Source organism: Rutilus rutilus (genome assembly GCF_951802725.1).
Source record: "Rutilus rutilus genome assembly, chromosome: 24".
Classification (NCBI taxonomy): Eukaryota; Metazoa; Chordata; class Actinopteri; order Cypriniformes; family Leuciscidae; genus Rutilus; species Rutilus rutilus.
In genome coordinates, this window is record NC_140228.1 from 19,277,017 (window position 1) to 19,297,173 (window position 20,157).

The 20,157-nt window shown below is 37.1% G+C and overlaps 2 protein-coding genes across 8 annotated transcripts in view; both read right to left on the reverse strand.

Moving 5' to 3' along the window:
- asap1b (ArfGAP with SH3 domain, ankyrin repeat and PH domain 1b) overlaps positions 1 to 12,568 on the reverse strand; it is a 90,654-nt gene extending 78,086 nt beyond the window's left edge. For 5 of the 7 annotated variants that reach the window (XM_084398640.1, XM_084398643.1, XM_084398644.1 and 2 more), the window contains exons 1-3: positions 12,428 to 12,568; positions 12,018 to 12,088; positions 10,165 to 10,291 (exon numbers count right to left, since the gene is read on the reverse strand). In XM_084398640.1, coding sequence (XP_084254766.1) covers positions 10,165 to 10,291; positions 12,018 to 12,073 — 183 coding nt within the window. In that variant the 5' untranslated portion in view covers positions 12,074 to 12,088; positions 12,428 to 12,568. Of the gene's footprint in view, positions 1 to 10,164; positions 10,875 to 12,017; positions 12,089 to 12,427 lie in introns of those variants that run through there. The other 2 variants (XM_084398645.1, XM_084398641.1) reach the window with 1 other exon arrangement.
- Positions 12,569 to 16,274: 3,706 nt separating this feature from the next.
- Positions 16,275 to 19,830, reverse strand: gimap4 (GTPase IMAP family member 4). The gene is made up of 3 exons (XM_084398970.1): positions 19,698 to 19,830; positions 17,547 to 18,320; positions 16,275 to 17,308 (listed from the first exon to the last, which is right to left on the reverse strand). Exons 1-3 carry the CDS (start codon positions 19,723 to 19,725, stop codon positions 17,283 to 17,285), a joined length of 828 nt encoding a protein of 275 aa, XP_084255096.1. The 5' UTR covers positions 19,726 to 19,830; the 3' UTR covers positions 16,275 to 17,282.
- Positions 19,831 to 20,157: the final 327 nt, after the last annotated feature.

Here is a 20,157-nt window from a genome sequence, read left to right on the forward strand (position 1 = left end):
GAATTTGGAGCTTTCTAGACTGAGAAAAGCCAGAAAATGTATTTTTGGCTTATGTGGATGAAAGACAACAACTCCCAGAATGCACTTGCTTCGCTGCCCTAGGAGGCCACTCCCAAGCCACGCCTACCGGTAAGAGAGCGCAGTTTAAAACAACTGCGTCTCCGTGACAAGTCAGTCTGCCCGGGATTTCGAGATCGGCCAAAATGTCCGGGATTCGGCTTTTGTATTCTACAGTCGCCATTTATTATGTTTACCGTGGCGAGCAGGACGAGGCTAGGGCCGTGGGAGAATGACGCGAGGCCGGTGGCGTGATTACTGAGACGCACCGGTCTCGTATCTCTCACGGAGGAGAGGGAATTTTCTTAGCAATGTTAAAACGCACATCAACCGATCACTTGTTTAGCGTTCATGTAAACACTACATTCAGATTCACCAATCGGAATGAATTCAGTTAGATTGAAACAAAAGGTGTGCAATCTGTGCATGTAAACCAATGAATGGCGACTGCAGAAAGCAAAAGCCGAATCCCGGACATTTTGGACGATCTCGACGGCCGGACATGTCCGGGAAAAAGTGGATGGCCCCTACTACTCAGCTTTCTCCACAGAACAAGAGCCTGCTAGCTTAGCTTCCAAAAAAAGATGGCTGACACTGTGTGAGAGCCCACCCTCTATGGGTGGGTTGAAAACATGCGGGACAGCCCCTACTTCTGGCTGTACTCTTTAGCCTCTGGCCAAAAAATCCTCCGATGACGCAAAATGATGATTTTTGCGCCATTGGAGGATTTTTTTCAGACAAAAAATACATAAATCTCTCGTCTCAGGGGGATATGAGGGTGGAAAGCACGGTAATTCGAAAATACTACAGGTTTTCTACTAATACAAAGCTTAATGCTAAATAATGAAGTATCCCTTAAAGTGAACATAAACAGTTGGGAAAGAAATTGGATGCGTATCAATAGGATCCATGCATTGAAGGGTTAGTTCACTCAGAAATGAAAATTCTGTTAGTAATTAATTACCCTCATGTTGTTCCAACCCCGTAAGACTTTCGTTCATCTTTGGAACACAGGTTGAGCAACTGTAGTCACTTGGACTGTTTTAACAATGTTTTTACTAACGTTTCTGGGCCAGCTCTCAGATTTCATAAAAAATATCTTAATTTGTGTTCCGAAGATGAACGGAAGTCTTACGGGGTTGGAACAACATGAGGGTGAGTAATTACTGACAGAATTTTTTTTGGGGGGGTGAACTATCCCTTTAAGTCTTAAAGTGACAGCAGCCAAATACAGTTTACCTGCTGCTGTCTATCAAACAACAAAAGATAAATAGAAAATCACTCACTGCTCTTGATTGAATAACTTTTGTAGCTTTAATATGAATCAATGTATATTTAATTTATGTGAAGGCTACAGTGTTTTATTATTACATTTGTTTATTCAGTTTCTGTATTTTTTTCTTACTTGAATGCTACTGTTAAATAGATCTAATTTAGGCCTTACCTGAAAAACATGATGCACTGTTTATTTAATTTGTATGTTTGTTTTATTGTATGTGTCCTATTGTTTGCAATTAATTTGTGACATTGCTTTTTATGTATCTATTTTATGCTTTTCCCAGAAAGAATGTGACATATATACAGTGCCCTCCATAAGTATTGGGACAGTAAAGACAAAAGTGCTTTCTCAGCTGTAGAGTCAAGAAATCCATAAATATAATTAAAAGATGAATATGAGATAAAAGTACAGAATTCCACATTATATTATTGGCTGTTTCAACACTTTTAGAGTTTCAAAAGGCTGCATGAACATATCAATGTTGAGAAAGCAATCACGTCACTAGCTTTAAATATGCAACTTCGCCAGCTAATGAATGCATACAAATGACCAGCTGGATATAAACTAATGCAAATAGATTGTAACAATTGCGACATTAAGCATTTGGGTCAGGTTTGCTTGTGTTGTTTTTTCACATTGTTTTAACCGCTTGAGGTACTAATGTTAGAGTATACTCACAGCTTTGACGGCAAACATACTTCTGTTCTTTCTCTGCTAATGCAGCATCTAATCAACAAATTAATTACTATATAATGATATGGCATTGGCAACATGGACTGTAGTGTTCCATATTCATACCGTTTCACTGTCTGTGTTCTAAATGCGCATCTGAAGTGTCAGCGCTCCCAGTGCAGCTTGTGATCTCCGTGCTGCGCGGTGCCAGTGATAGTTTGTTATTTGGCCTCTAGCGGCCACTCTTGCTCTGTATAATGCCAGCAGTCTCTTCTCAGTGCTCTGATACTGTGTAATGACTGCGCACTCTTCTGAGCAGCTCCAGCAACGGACGCAACCCAGAAAAACTATCGGTATGGATTTTTGCCGATAACGATAGTTCCACCAATCAACTATCGGTACCGATATATCGGCAAAACCGATAAATCGGTCGACCTCTAATAATTTTTTTCCTCCAGATTTTTTTCAGAATAGTTGATTAATTCTTTGGTTAATTTACCAATAACCAATAATGACAACCGTATTCTAGTGCTGTGTAAAGTTTCACTGTAATGGTCTAAATACTTACACTGCCGTCTCAACGTTTTGAGGTAGGAGAGCCCTGGGATGTTTTCTTCTTTTCAAATGCTCCTGCACAGAAGTTGTGCTGATGTGGTTTGCCATTTTGGTTATACAGAGCTTGCAGAGCACTCTGACTCTCTGTTTTCCAAAATATCCACACTTCAGATGCATGCCCAGGAGGCACCGTCATTGGGGAACATAAACAGCGCAACGAATTGTCACATTCCATGCAAAGCGACTAATTTACGTAATCGATATAATCAAAAACCTGAAGTCACAACCGCATTCTAACTAACCATGGGAGTAACCATAGCGACAGCATCAAACATGGCGGTGTCCATAAAACCGTGAAGTTTTACCACGATTGACAGCGCATAATTAAATAAATTTGCCCAATCGAGGCGTGAGTTCATCCATTAGATATTTTTAATAACCAACAACAGCGTTAAATGCTTTGTAACCGGTTGCAGAGTACATTTGAGCCGTGTGCCATCAAGTGATGGGAAAGCAAAAATGTGGAGAAAAAAAAGGAACTGCAAATGATCCTAACTAAGCATACAACCTCATCTGTAAACCATGGTGGAGGTAGTTTCATGGCATTGGGCATGCATGGCTGCCTCTGGAACAGGCTCACTAAACTTTAATGATGACTTAATGAATGATGGCAGCAGCAGAATGAATTCAGAAGTTTACAAAACCATATTGGCTACTAATATTCAAGAAAATGCCACCAGACTCATTGGGAAGCGATGCATATTGCAACAGGACAGTGACCCAAAACACACTGCTAGTGATAACTCAAAGGAGTTTATCGGGGGAAAGAAATGGAAGGTCTTTGAATGGCCAAATCAATCTCCAGATTTAAATCCTATTGAGCATGTATTTCAACAGCTGAAGAGACGACTAAAGGCAGAAACTCTCAAAAACAAGCAACAGTTGAAAATGGCTGTATTAAAGGCTTGGAAAAGCATTTTTGAAACCAAGAGTCTACTGCTGTGATTGCATGCAAGGGATTTGCAACTAAATACTATTGCTTTTAAGCTTGTACATTTGCTTTAGGTTAAATTGTCCCAATATGCTCACATTAGATAGAGGGATGAATCTCTAAAAGTGCTGTTCTTCTTAGTTGGTAAAACATGTGTTGAAACAGCCAATAAAAAAAATGTGACATTCTGTTCTTGTGTCTCATATTCTTTCTTTTCATTAATCTTTCATCTTTCTTGAAAGAAAGCATAGCATAGCAAAGACTCCATAGCAAAGAGAGAAATTTTGTCTTAACTGTCCCAAAACTTATGAAGGGCACTGTATAGCAGTTATATCATTTTCAGTTTTTAAATATAATTTAAAATCATTTTACACATAATCGTATCGCATATCAAATATTGCATTATTTATCGCATTTTTCATCAATATTGTGCAGCTCTACCACTGTTTATGAAGGAGCTGCCTGAGCCCTGCTTTTGCCTCTGACACGGAGAGCATATAAGATGAAAGGGACAGCATGATCACCAAAATATTCGTTTTTTATGTTTTACATTCATTCATTTATGTAAACACAATGGGCAATGTATCGTTTCATCAAAAATGATCGATTTGTCCATATATTGCGCGATAAGTCGATATATTAATTATTGAGGCAGGCATAACAATTAGAGATGCACGATTGCAATTTACTTGGCCAATTCTGATTTCCGATTTTTTTTTTTTAAGTGTGACCTGCCATTACCGATTTTTGCAGATTCCAATTTTTTCAAATAACTATAGGCTAATTAACAGCATACAAACAAACATCTACTTTTCTTCAAACCAAAATTTTATTTTCATTAAAAAAACAAGTTAAAAGACAGTAATAAAATAAGAACAAATAAACAAATTCATCCAATAGGATTAAGAGAGATATGAAATAAACACGGCTTCAAGTTTTTCCGGTTGGTATACTCATTCAGATAAGATATACTATAGAAAGGAAAGTAATCAAATGTAAAATAACACTGGCTAGTCTTCATTGTAAGAGCAGAGAGTGATTTTCTTTGTCTTTTGTTCTTTTATTAGCATGACAGACATCAGCAGGAATAGGCAGCTGTCACGTTTAAGAGTATGCAAGGAACCAATATACTGTTACACAATTTACGTTATCTTTCTCAAATAATTAGGTTCCAAAACGGACTGTGTTTAACTGAATACTTGCCAAAATGGGCATTTTGACATCATTTTGTGTGTATTTGACCGTTTAACCGCAGAGTAAGCCACTCAATTTGGTACTTTTGTGCGCTGCACTTTTACAGATCAGTTTGCACGCACTTTTGCTGTGAGAGCCAAACCTGAGGAATTAGTAAAATTATGAGCAACACAAGCACTACTGAACCAGACCGAATGAGGCAAGTGAGTGAGAGGAGGCGGCGGGTGTGTGTCACTTCACAGTTGAAGAGAAGAATGAAAGAATGCACAGCTGACGTTATTGCCTGTGCCGCTGGCAACAAAATGGACAAGCTCGGAATCAGAAAGACGTGAGACTGACCGGCCGGTCAAGGGCCAGTCATGCGGAAAATCCAATTTCAGTACCTGGCCGGTCGATCTGTGCATCTCTAATAACATTCGGCCCTTCCATCGGCTGTTTTTAATCAATTGGTAAGTGTCTGTCCAATAGTGCGCTGCAGATATTTGCTTTTATCGGCCAATACATTGGTGCATTAATAACATTCTGCTAACTCAGTTGTGTCCACCAATATCTATCAGTCCTTCTGAATCTGCCCTGCATTTGTTTTTCTGTTTCTGTTGTTTTCTCTCTCTTGCTCTGGCTCAGGCTTTGGGTTTGATGGCACTGAATAGATCATTGCTGTGAGGACTGTGTGTTGCGTAATAGAGCAAAGCATCAGCCAAGCTGGAAGCTTTCAGCACACATCCCCCCTCCTTGCGTCTGTAACATCAGCACACTTCATGGACACACACCACATAAATACACTGCCAGAGATGCGATATGCACCAGGAGATTCCAAATGCATCATAGCACTTGACACACAATTGCCTCAATTAATGATCAGATGACAATGTATGCAAGATAAACAATGTTTGATGTTCACACAATGTCACTGATTAGATTGATTGATTAGACATACAAATTGCAAACCACATGGGATATTTGACCAAGCTATTTAATAACATGACTAACTCTAACTTGCAGCTTGGATCCATCTGGAATTTCATCATCTCCAATCTCCACATTAAAGGCTTGGGATACACACTGATCCAATGAATACCGGTAACTATGGCATTGCATTTTAAATGTAAGATAAGACTGATGTGTCTGCAAAGTGTCTGAATCCTATCAAAATATCTTATCCATTGGAACCTAATCATGTTCCTCACTTAATTTGATCCTTCTGCTTTTGACACCACAGGTATGATTTTAAGCATGCATTTTGAGACTACTGCAGGGTTTTTCCTGGGTCAAAAATGGTCTTCGGTGGTGGCGGACAAACATGGTCATACGGTGCAAAGTACCCAACACATGTAAACTGCGAACCCAGTACTGACAATAAATCCAAAATAAATGCAAAGAAACAGTTTGTAATATTAACGTATCCTGTTTATTAATAAAATAAAAAAGAATCACTGTCAGGAATGGATAGATCATAAAACTATTTTAAATTAAAAAATCTGTAAAAAGGCACTGAGTGACCGATTTGAAAAGTTAGTAATAAAATGAACAACAAAGTAACATTACACACAGAAAAAGTGGCTAGTCTGTTATTTTGCATTTACACTCCAAGACTTAAAGCACAGATAATTTGACAGACAGTATCAGATTGTTTTGTTCCGACCATTGCTATGATTCAATTGGTTTCAATCGCATTCAAATATGGTTGTCAATCCAGAACTTTGCCATGAAAAATATATATTATACACAGAAAGAGAGCAAAGATCAATGCATTATAATCATTGAAGCTGTCAATTACAATGCAAGGTATAAGCTGCACTCTTGCGAAAAATCCTGTTATAATCAATAGCGGTGTAACGATGCACGTATTGAACCGTTCGGTACGAGGACGGTTGGACCATTTTTTCTAGCAGTCGCGCGGGCGTGACCACCACAACAACGTTGCCCAACATCAAATGTCAAACGTAATGAAAGCAGAACGAAACCGCGCTACTAATTATTTTGTGCTTCACGGACCGTTCATGAGTTTGGACCAATGTCAGTGCAGCGCGAGCCGATCTTGATCAAGCGACACTGTTACTACACAGCGCTAAGAGATCCAGTAAAGAAAGCATTTGAATTCACCACTGAAGTAATAACAACACCGCTGCGAGATCTAGTGAGAAGCATTCAAATTTCTCTGTTATTAACCGTAGATCTCTATTAGATCAAACAGCGTTGACGTGGAAACCAGGAGAAACATTGTGCCATGAATGAACTAGTTATATAGCCTAGAAACCTAGCGGCAGCAAATTTTATTTTGCAGCCAGGGTGGTCTAGCAACTCTCCGTTGGCTTTCAATCTGGAAAAACCAAACTCTAGTCAGGCCAATCACATCGTGTATAGAGTCGGCGGGCGGGCTTAACATAATGACGTCAAATTATATCCCATGTGGTTTACAATTTGTATGTTTAATCAATCAATCTAATCAATGACATTGTGTGAACATCAAACATTGTTTATCTTGCATACATTGTCATCTTATCATTAATTGAGGCAATTGTGTGTCAAGTGCTATGATGCATTTGGAACCTGCTGTGGTGCATATCGCATCTCTGGCAGAGTTGTGACGGTTCCCTGCTACTTGAAACAAAGAAGATGGCTGCTGCTGCTGGCGAACAGCGGTCTTTCGAATCGGCTTTGGCTGCGACTCTGGAGGACTTGGAGTTAAGCTTTTCTTTGAGAAAACAACAAAGAACGGCACTGAAGTCATTCTTAAAAAAGGAAGATGTGTTTGTAGTTTTGCCGACCAGATACGGCAAAAGTTAAATCTATCAACTAGCTCCGCAGGTGGGAAAACGCTCTGGTTGGTTGTAGCGCTATCCTATAGACCTTATGTAGACCCGCCACTTTTCAGCGCTGCGCTCGTTGTCTTTTGACTTCCGGTCTGTATTTTCACAGCGATCTTACGTATTTATGAATGAACGGCTCGTTTTAAAATCTTCCCGGTCTACTGACATTTGTTAAGACATCTGCTTTAAACATTACAATCCTCATGATAACTTTCGTTAACTTTACATTAAGTAAGTCCACTTCAAAAGCTAATTACTCCTGGACAGCAATACCATAGAAATATACAGAGCGACCGCAAAAACGGAAGTTCAAAGACAATATTCGAAAGATGGCGGCACCCTCGTTTCTCTCAAGGGGGTAATCTATCAGCCGGAAACTGAAGCTTCCCCGGGGGCCGCCATTGATTAGCAGACCATCACCTGCTGTTAGCATTCCATTGACTCCTATTCATTTTGGCGTCACTTTGACAGCGAATAACTTCACTTTGAGTCTGCGCAGTACGCTCAGCCATCAGGAAGTGAGTGCTTCTAATTGACTTCACTTTTCTCCGTTGAATCCAATGGGGTCGCTGTGTCCGTTTATTTTACTGTCTATGGTTTCTCTGGCGCATAAGGTCTATTGCGTGCAGAGGGAATTTGAAAGACAACTGTTTATCCCGCCCCTCGGATTGAGCCCTGCCAAAGGTGTGTTTCCAGACCCAACATCTTGATGTGGGTCTGGCTTGCCAGGCTACTAGTTATAGGCTCAGTCCACAAATCAGCAGGAGTAACACTAATTGTAACCATGGAAGTTTGGTAGGAATAGTAAAATGCTTTCAAGTATGTCACACATTTTTTTCCAGCACTTCAAAACTCAAATATTATTATATATAAATGTTATTTTTAATGTGATGACCAAAACATTATTTGTTCATCCTTCAAAGATTACCCCCATTTATAAAACTAAAAGTTTCAAGATGTAGGAAAAAATCACACTATTTTCAATGCAGAAAAAAAAACCTGTACTGGCTTTGTGTTGTTGAAGATGGTCATCTCTACTTACTTTAAAAGGGAAGTGGTGATTAAAGTGGCATTTCATCACTCTATGTTCAAGAACACTTCCTGTCTTGCACGTACATGCAGAAGTGGTACAATTGCATGCTGCTAAATGTTAAAAAGATGCTATATTGCTTCTAGTATGATATATGTTGATATACATTATCCACCCTCTTAAAACCCATGTATATGGTCAATATTTTGCATCGCCCAAATCATGTCTAGAATATCTAGTTAAACAGGCAGAATGCCTTTTGCGATTGGAGCAGGTGTTCAAAGTAATCTTAGCACAGCTATGACTGACTCAATAGGCTATTTTAAGAATTATTTTAAATAACAAGGGACTATGCCAAACAAACACACAACTACAGAGAAGCAACTTAAAGTAAACTAAAGATACGTGAGAATCCACCCAAGTAAACTTTTCCTGCTTTTAAATTACAGAATGTCACAAAATGAGATCATCCTATGAAAAGTGAGTAGCTCCTGAATCCCAACAACACCTTAATTTGCATTTTAAATAGATTCATGCACAAATACATGCTCTCAGGGGGCTTTTATCATAAATTAAACTCAACCATTCTATACATCAGTTGCTAGTTATGAATCACAAAAACATCCATATCACTTCCAAGATATGACTCTCAAAGATGGCATAGACTTCTAACTGTTGTACACCCAATGAATCATCAGTGGAATCAGAAGCCAGACCAGCTGGCTGAACAAAACTGCAGCCCACACTGCAGACTGTTGCTCACTGCCTCTCAGATTTCATATGCACTGAAAATATGCAACATATTAATGAACTGTAAAAAAGAGATTAAATGTACTAAAGCAAAATAGCAATGAAAACAAATATGATGTACCAATGTAAAGTGATGCATGTGTGTACAAATGCAAAACACCATTGCAAACATAAAAAAAAAAAAAAAAAAAAATTATAATATTAACTGACACAATGCTCCAATATAAACAGATGCAATAAGTACTAAAGTAAAAAGATGCAGTAATGGCAATGCAATAATATACAAATGCACTAACTCAAAGTACCAAAAACTAAATGTACAACTACTGATACAATGTACAATGTAAACAGATGTAATAAACTAATATACAGATGCAATGTACAAAACGCCAAAGAGCTACAATACATTGATGCAAATTCAAAGAAACACAGTAAACACACGCAATGGACCAATTCAAAATAGCAAAGTTATTAAATGCATTGAACTATATGTAAACAAATGCTTCTAAAGACAGATCCAATACAGTAATGCGCCGTCACTGTAAAAAGATGCAGCTGACAAATGCTAGATGCAATGAACAGATGTAAAAGACAAATGTAAACAGTAGTGCACTAATAAAAACAGATATTATGTACTTATGCACCACTGTAAAGAGGAGCAGTACAAAGTAAATAAATGCAAAGCACGAACATAATCAGATGCACAAAAAAATACTGCAATGTATAAACGTAAAGAGGTAAACAGACGCAATTACAAGTGCAAAGTACCAGTGTAAACAGATGCAATCCACTAATGCATTGCAGCATGAGAAAAGCAGTTTCGTACCTCCTCCAACACGCCGACTGTATTCCTGCAACTCTGCAAGCGGGTGGTGAAACTGGATGTAGTGGGAGAGTTGTAATCCTCTGTTGTTTCCGACAGAAACTCCGACACCGATATTTGATCCGGCATCCTAAAGCGTGGGTTCGTCCAGAGAATAGATAGAAATGAGTGTTCAGACGACCGAAAGCATTAAAAGGAGAAAAACAAACGAACTTCCGAGGCCGTAGAGATGTTGAGCTAACGGTGCGCGAGATGTCTACTGCAGCAGCACGCGCACAAAACAAACTAACGTTACTAGCACGCGCTAAGCGGTTCTCCCTCCGGAAAACACAACGACCTGTTATATTTGGGTTCAGTCGCTCCCCCTGGGACTGGGATAGCACGCTGTCTCACCCCTTACCCCTCGAACGTGAAGCTCGGAGTTGATCTGAGTTGTTTAACGTTAGTTGCGATTCCAACAGCACGCGCCGTGAAATGATGCCCACATAACGTTCCCCCGTGTGATGTTTACGACAAACACTGCTGTTATAGCGTCGAATAATGTTGCAGTGCATAGGTGTCAGTGAATGCATTCATACTCCGCTGTTTGTCAAACGCCTGCCTGACCGCTCACTGCACTCAGATCGTGTGAAATGCGCAAAGCGGAGTGTATGACATCCGCGCGCGCACACACACACACACACTCGCGCGCTCTGCTCTACATTCGCCCACCCACCCCTCTGCGCATGCTTCGACTCTCACTAAACCCACTCACACAGCCAGGCTCCGTGGGCAGCAGTTCAGTGTTTGGCATCGTGTAGGCTATCTGTAAAATGTTATAAAAGTGTATGTTTCTGAAATAGCTAGACTTTTGTGGGAAAACTCTTGATCAACGTCACTAGAAGTTAAAGGGAGTTAAAGGGATACTTCACCAAAAACACATTTACTGACTCTCTGGTTGATCCAAACCTGTATGAGTTTCCTTCTTCTGCTGAACAACAAAAGAAGATATTTTGAAGAATGTTGGTAACCAAACAGTTGACAGTAGCCATTTACTTTCTAGTAAAAAAAAAAAAAAAAAAAAAAACTATGTAAATCAATTCCTATACCATCAACTGCTTGGTTATCAACATTCTTCAAAATATCTTCTTTTGTGTTCAGCAGAAGAAAGAAATTTATACAGGTTTGGAACAATTTAAGGGTGAGTAAAATGATGACAGAATATTTATTTTGGGGTGAACTATCCCTTTAAGACATTTTATACAGAATTTTATATTTTATATCGTCAAAAGTTACATTCTTAAAAAGAGGCTAAATAGCTAAAGCATTTGCTTCTAAACTGGCAAAGGTTTTCTAGAGTCAAGTCTGTAGAAATTGTTTTTAATTAAATATATGTAAATATACTAAAAAAAGTGAATGGAATCCTGAATTAGAATCTACTGAATCTACACTGTAAAACACTGAGTCAGTCATTGCTAATTTTCTGCATATAATATACAGTAAATACAACCTGTAACACTATTACAGCAACACAGATAAATGAATTAAAAGTAAATAAGTTTTCCAGTCTTATGGACTGTTTCCAGTCCACCCCCACCCCCCACGGTGTCTTTCTTACTCGTAGTTGTATAATAAATCATCAATTTGAGCTTTAGTTTATGTATGTTTACATATGTATCCAGTATTGTTAATGTAACAAGTGCGACTTCTACAGGTCAAATAGTGAAATGCATGTAAAGTTTACTCAATGCATTGTATTTTTGGCACATTCCTGTGAAAAAATGGACAGTTATCACACATTTAGAGCTACCTTTTTATCAATATATTTAGTTTTAAGACATCTGATCGCTAATATATCTAAAAGCAGAACTCCTTACCGGTTCCATATTGGTTCCTTCGAGGAAAAACTGAGACGAGAGGATGATGATCTCATGACTTCAGCTTGTAGCTTTGATGGGGAAAAACACAGATCATAATGGATGAGCTCTTTCTTTACAGATCTATCTTTACTTACATTCCTAACCTTATAGGCCTATATTAATTTTATTCTAAAACAAATAAATCCGACTTAACCCACTCAAGAACATCAGTTGTATTTTTCATAATTTGCATTATGCTCTAGATTTTTGTACTTAATATATTCTTAATATATCAATAAACTTCATTTATGAGACCCTTTCATTCAAGCAATAGCTCAAAGAGATTTGCATGCAAAGTAGCCTACATGTAAAGTACAATATTTGTAACCTTAACAGAAATATTAAATATGCTATAGTAGCCTACTCACCAAGATTAATCCCTGAGTTGTGCTGCCATCCTCTCTTCGGTGAGTTTAGTGGGTGTTGGGATAGTATCTGCCCATGGGTCCCTTCCCTGCTCGGAGAGGAAGGGAGAAGCGACCATGTGTGCTGAAAAATAGCCTGTTACAATGGCTACAGGATCCAGAACCTAATGACTCAGGAACTACGGAAATCCAGGAGACCTGGGACAGGAAATGTGAGATCTGTGTAAACATGTGCCTTCTCAAGTGAGGTACCCTCACGCTCACACAGAGTGATATACCACACATGGCTGTGTTGGATGGGGAGCACAGGGTCACGCTTGACTCTATGTAGAATAATAATATTAGATTCAGCATTTTTTTTAAAGTATTTCAGGTTAGATTATGCACTTAAAACTGAACTGACTCATGCGTTTGTACCAATAGAGTTTTAAAATATACTTTACTTAACAGTTGCATAGACCTTGAGGATTTGGTTCTTTCATGAAAATCATGAAGATAAACCCCATTGTGATTCACTGCGCATCAGATTTATTACCTATTTTATTCTTTTCTCAAATGAAGTCACACAGCAGTGGTATTTTGTCTATTTTCCATTCTGTGTGTGTCATTTTCCTGTTTTTTTTTTTTTTTTTCCAGAGGGTTACTATTTCTTTAAAAGGGAAATTGTGATTCCAGTCAGAAAGAATTATTTATAAAGCCAAGATGATAACACATGGTCATCTAAAGAGGAACTGCTGAGGCTAAGGGGTTCCTGGAACCTGTAATTTTCTGACAGTTTTATTGGGAAGTACCATAGTTAAAAGTAAATGTTTTGTCTGTGCTGACTCAGACGGGATAGGGGACGAGGTGGGGAACTGGGGGTCAGAGGTTGTCTCTGGATATTTTCTCTGAGCTTGGCCGTTATGTAACTAGACTACTATTCATCAAATAAGTAAATACTTGGTCATTAAAATATTGATTTGAGTCTAAATAATAATAAAAAAAAGAATAATTTGACCTCTATAGCAGTTAAAAATTAAGATTATAAAGCTAAAAAATAAAATTAAATAAAAACTTTCTCGAGTGAACAATTTTGTGAGAGAGCGAAACACTTTTGCAAATGAAAGCAGTTTTTTGTGGGAATGCAGAGAGAGAGAGAGAGAGAGAGAGAGAGAACAAACGTTTTGCAAGCAAAATCAATTGCACGTTTTGCAAGCGTCAAAAGCACCAAAATATAATTTTTCCATCCATCTTATATTTTTCCATGACCAGGCCCGTTTTCCAATTGAGAGATCTTTGTTGATAACTATAGACCATCAAAATCTTCTAATCAAACACAGTTGTGCATGGCCCTTCCGACAATCCCAGTCTAATGGGAATACTTGAATTCCTCTTGCCAATAACTAAACGGCTTCCCTCATGTTTTCCAGCTATAGAATGTCTCCTCAAATCTCTGGGCTACAAAAAATAAATAAAAAAAATGCTGGAATGTTGAAGGTCTTGTGGAATCCTTATGCTATGAAGCACATTATTTGATCTTATGGAAAGACAACAGGCTGCTAATTGACATTTAACATGCAACAGAGCATTCACTTGCTCTTAGACTTTGGAAATAAGGATTTTAAACAAATATATGTACAATACAGAAAATACACTCCTGAGAAAAACATGGTAGAAAAACATGGCACGGTTCTGTTTGCATTTGTTTTAACTTTTAAGTAGCCCAATGATACCTTGTCCATAGCTAAACAACTTCCGTTGTTTTCATCTTCCTATCCACTTATCCATGATGTCCACAATAATTACAAAAAAACTGCTATCCCCATCAAACAATGCTGAGATTGTGGCTAATCAATACACTGCAGAGAGTTATGGCTAGAGTGCTTATGCATTGATTTTTTGATCTACAGTGGACTGGAAAATGTTTCTGTAATTTTAGAGGTCCTAATGGACTATAGATTTGTCTTGCTGTTCTACAGGTCTAGTTTATAACTGATCTTTGTTTACAGCATATGGCAACTGTCACAATACACACAAAATCTGAAGGGAAGACTGAGTATTTTGTCCTCTTTGTTTTTACTGACATATTATTTTATGTTCTGTATTTATTAACTTTGCTCTTAACCATTTTAATGTTGCAGATTATATTCAGATAAATGTAGAATAAAATACTATTAATAACCAGAAGTCCTTTCTGTGATTATAGATCATGACAGTAAAAATCCTTGACAACATTTTGATAATTAATATCACCACCTTGTGGTTATAAGCGGTAAAGATAAAAAAAAAAAAAAAAAAAAAAAAAAACATTTATGTTCCTTACTGACTCAATTTCTGTGATGTAAGATGATGGAAACAGTTATACAAAATAAGTCATTTTGAAAATAATAAAAGAGCCCATTGAACCTGTAAAACAGTTTAAAAGCTGTTCAAACAGTCATAACGATATTACTTTTTTAATTCAATTCCATCTTGTATTTTAATCAGTAACTTCTCATTAATGAGTGAATGCACAAAAGTTGAATGTCACCATGTCTTACCTGCTAATTACTTAATTTACCACATTTTTATTAATTATTATTTTTTTAAATTCTTTGAAATGTAAATTTTTTTCAAGAAATATAGCATAAACAGTGTGATGCAAAAAAAGAAGAAATCTTGGTAACACTTAACAATAAGGTTTCATCTGTTAACATTAATGTATTTACTAACATGAACTAACCATGAGCAATACATTTGTAACAGTATTTTTAATCTTTGTTAACATTAGTTAATAAAATATACAGCTGTTCATTGTTTGTTCATGTTAGTTCTCAGAGCATTAACTAATGTTGACAAATACAACTTTTGATTTGAATAATGTATAAGTAAATGATGAAATTAACATTAACAAAGATGAATAAATCATGTAGAAGTGCAGTTCATTATTAGTTCATGTTAACTAAAGTGTTAAGCTACCGAAATTGTATATATCATTAGATGAAATTTATAAGAAAATATAAAATGAGAATTGCCAGTATGAATGTAATTAAATTCTTTTAGAACTTATATCTCATGAATGCTCAAAACAGTCTAAATTTATGAAACCTACATATTATTTTCTAACAAAACATCTATATTTTCTAAATGTTTTCAAACAAAATATATTAATTTTACTTTAAAAAAAATAACATACAAAAGAAAAATGGTAAAACCAACTTGAATCTCCTTTTTACCCAATGGGTTATTAATAGGTGGTAGCAAAAGTGAAATGTGGACTTTTGAACTTTTGTTCTACAATCACATTAATTTGTTTTTTGTCTTTTTTTTTCAGAATTATTGTGTGTGCATGGATGAGCATGTTTATAAACAAAATGCAGCCCCAGTGGGAAGGAAAAAAATGTGTGCGCGCGAGTGTAGGAAAGAGGGTAAATGTATTTTATATAAGTAATTTGAGACAAATCTAACTAATATAAAAAAAGAAAAGAAAAAAGAAAAGAAGCAGCAGCAGCCAACTTTGATGTGTAAAGCCACAGTTCACTTTCGGGTCAAAATGGACCTGAACGCAAGTTTAAATTGTTAAATCTGAAAAAATAAATGTGTATTTTGACAGGACAGTCTTAACAAACTTACAAAGTTTAATATTCATACTAACAACTATGGATTTTTAAAAGATTTGTATGTACCTCTTCCAGGTCAAAATGGACCCAGTTGAAGGATATATTTTTATTATCATTAAAAAAACAACCACAATAGTAATAACAATATGAATTCAAAATATATAAAAAAGGAATAATTTGGTAACATCTGTTGAAGTCAAAAGTGAACCATAAAGTATTTGACTGCAGGGAAGCATTAAATCCTCATGATAAGAAAAGGTCACACAGACGTCTGGGAATTAAGGACATTTTAATGGTTGTCAGAAATGTCAACAGATCTAAAAAAGGAATGCATTCATGTAAATCAATTAATAGAAGTCAATCAAGCACCATAAGAACTCATATATTCCAAAATTAAAACAGTGATGAAATTCATTCATAGTGCTTATAACAAAACAGTTAAGCAGCAACAGTTTCAGGAGGAAACCATTTGTAAAGACATTTAATCGACAGAATGTAAAAAAAAAAAAAAAATCCGAAATATATATATTTTTTTTTAGAAAGTATCACAGCAATCCTAAAACAATCAGTAACTTCAGGGTGATGAAAATATTCAATATACACTCAAATAATAAAACAGCAATAATGATATTATTATAAAATAATATCATTATAAAACATCCATAAATATACTTTTGATAAGGATTGGGGACGTACTGCATCTAAAACACCTAAAACAACAGCTATGATGTGAAATAAAATGGAAACCGTAACATTGGTTTTTGACCATTAATAAATCCATAATAACTGTCACCAATGTAACTAACCCATGCTATATTATAATGACTAGACTCCAATCTCTGATAACTATTAGTGCATTCGTTGAGGCACTTTACCAGCAATTAAGTGCAAATAATTTATGAGTGTGGAGTGTTTCTGTTCTACTAGACACCATTACTGTACCTCAATTTTCTCTGCATCACGTATAATAGTTTAAAAGGACATGGGTGATTGAGTCAGTGTGTAACTATAGTAGTGATATACTTTTAATCAGTATTGTACAACTGATTTACTAGCACAAATTTGTCTTTTGATGATAGTTATTTGCGCTGCGTCTTATCCGTTATATATCTAGGTTGAGAAGAATAAGCTACAGGGACAATTGCTTCCTATAAACCCTACTACCTGAAGCTGCTTGGACTGGTGGACTGATATGTGGGTATGACTAATAATTTAGGCACTATTAGGTGCAGTGGAATTGAGGTAATGAATACAGAAGTACTGGAACTGTTCACACAGCATCAGTCACTCACTCCTCCAACCAAACCTGCAGAGATAGAAAAACAAAGAAATGACATCATTCAACTGCTATGCTGTATCATGCAAAAAACACTATGACACCATATGCTACCAATTTTCGACAACAGCGTGACACTATGACATGATGTAAGCTTGATAAATTCAAGCTTTAATTAGAACAAAGGAGAAGTAAACAGTGTATGCAATAATAGACAGAACAGCACTGTGAATGCTATTGTGTATTATATGCTATGACATGCACTCACTCTGTGGAGGATCCACGTCCATGGCCCGCAGCGAGTTGCAGGAGCCGTTCTGTTTGGGTCTAGCGCCAAGCTCCCTGTTCTCTTTTACTGAACTGGTGTTCAGACTCTGAGTTTGACTTTGTGTTTTAGTTGCATCTGCCTTCAGGATGAAGTAACCACCTTCTTCAGCTACAATCTTCTCAACCTTCTCCATCAGCTGAGGCAGCTGCGGGTGCTCGCCAAAAATATAGTTATTGATGACGTGGTACCTCTTCTTACACTTGTCCACCACCCACTGAAGGTCACGACCTTCCCTTCGTATATGCCTTTCTATGGACTTGTCCTTCAAAATCTCTGCCCAGGTGAAGACCACCAAGGTGTGCTTCCACACGTCCTCTCCGAACAGCGCCAAATTCTCCTCTATACGAGCCCGGTCCGTTTCGGTGAACATGCCCACCGGTATGACCAGCAGGAATGCGTGGGGTCCAGGTGTGCACATACTTACACTTCGGACCATCTCCTGCTGATAGTCTGCCGGTGTGGTCTGGGATGAAAACCAGCCAGGAGTGTCTATTACTGTTACTTTGCGCCGATCCACCTCGGTTTCGCGCTTCACGCTGAATTCGGCGGCACGCTCCAGACGAAACTCTTCACGCCCCAGGATGGTGTTGCCGGTTAGGCTTTTCCCCGGCCATCTCCAGCCCAGCAGGATCAGACGGAGCTCAGGGAGACGGTTAGCCTCACGGGCGGCTGCCGCCAACCGCTTCTCTTCCTCAGGGTCGAGTTGGTCATCAGCTGTAGGGTACCAATACATTATTATTATTACGAGGGTCAAAAATGGCACCCTGGAAAATTAGGGGTCGGTAAGACTATTCTCTCCTGTCGTGTTCTACAGAAGAAGAAAAAAAGTCATACAGGTATGAGGGTGAGTAAATGATGAAAGAATTTTACCTGTATGAACTTTTTTTAAATTCAGATGAACTATCAATTAAAAGGTATTTACTAAACTCGCAATTGCGAGAAATGTCATAATTGTGAGGGGAAAAAAAGTCATAATTGGGAGATAAAAAGTCAAAATTACCTTTTTATTTTTTATTCAATGGCGAAACAAGCTTTCATAATTTTATGAGTTTGTAGTGGGTAAGATGTTTTAATGTTGTTGAAAGAAGTCTCATACTCACCAAGGCTGCAATTACTTCAGAAATAAAGTAAAGACAATTAGGCTATATTGTGAAATATTATTGCAATTTAAAATAACTGTTTTCACTTTTAATATATATTTATTCCTGTGATGACAAAGCTGAATTTGTCAGCAGCAATTACTCCAGTCTTCAGTGTGAGATGATCCTTCAAAAATCATTCTAATCTAATGATGATTTGGTGCTCAATAATTTATTTTCATTATAAAAGTCATATTAGTCATATTTTTCAGGATTCTTTAATGAACTAATAATAAATATTTATTATTATTATTATTATTATTATTTTACTTACTGACCCCATCTTCTGAACGCCAATGTAGGTTTGCTTAATATTTTAATCCTTATGTATAATATATTGAAAAACTTTTGGATATAATGATAACTGGGAAAACACATAACGTCAAAAAAGCATTGCCCAGAATGGATTTTCCCAGTGATGTAAACTCTGAAAAAAACAGGATGTTCTTATCTGAAATATGTTATGACATCTAGTTTCTCCTTCAGGCTTGAGCAAGGAGGAAATAGATGACCAAGACCTTAATATTCACTTAAACTGCCAAGCAACATTAATATTAAAGCAAAACACTTATTCCTATAAAAACTCGCTTTTTAGATATTGTTTGTAACTTGTATACAGTATTTCATCGAAATAACTAAACGGACTAAATGGTGTTTATGTGTATAAGTCACAACAAATTACTCTTTAATATAGCATATTCGTTGATAAAGAATAACTCCTTTCACATGTAACTACTTTTCACATGTTTTTCGTCATGTGCGAGGGTCTGTTGTGACTTTAGTTCACCTGTGAGCGTCATACCTGTCTGAATGGGCAGCGGAAACAGTGAGACGTGTCACATTCGCCCGAAACATACACACCGGCTACATTAGTGCGCACAAAGCCAAAATTAAAGTATGAGTGTTGCGTTATAATAAGCATTGTTCAACAGTATATTTTAAAACAACTTACCAGTTGAATTTGGTCTGTTTGAGCTCATGACGATGCCGTGTTTGTAACTTTAGTCGTGTCAGTAATCCGGGAGAAAAATAACGATTTCCTGCTTGCTTCTTGAAGGGCGCGGGAGGGAGATCTCTAATATTCGTGAACAAGTCTTTTGATTCGGATCTTTTCAATGAATCGGTTCAACCATAGTTCGCGGTTCTTGGTCAAACCGTTCATCAGTTTTCTCGAGATGTTATGAACAAAATATGTAAATATGCGTGTGCCTTGAATGTGTTACTGTTATCAACACACATCTTTTCAACACAGAGATGGAAATGGCAGTATTTCTTTCAATTTGTTTAAAATAAAATTACTTTAGTTTTATGAGCTTAATCATGGCCGAACTGAACTGGCACACATGGCATTACAATAAACACTCTTGTTAATTAAAACGTAATAAACAATGTGACTAAAATGGTTTTACTGT

Excerpts from the sequence above, each read along its gene's own strand:
- gimap4 (XM_084398970.1), bottom strand. The coding sequence starts at position 19,725 with ATGAGCTCAAACAGACCAAATTCAACTG. Across the intron at positions 18,321-19,697 it reads AAACAGACCAAATTCAACTG|CTGATGACCAACTCGACCCT; the intron begins GTAAGTTGTTTT and ends GGTACCCTACAG. Across the intron at positions 17,309-17,546 it reads GGACGTGGATCCTCCACAGA|GTTTGGTTGGAGGAGTGAGT; the intron begins GTGAGTGCATGT and ends CTATCTCTGCAG.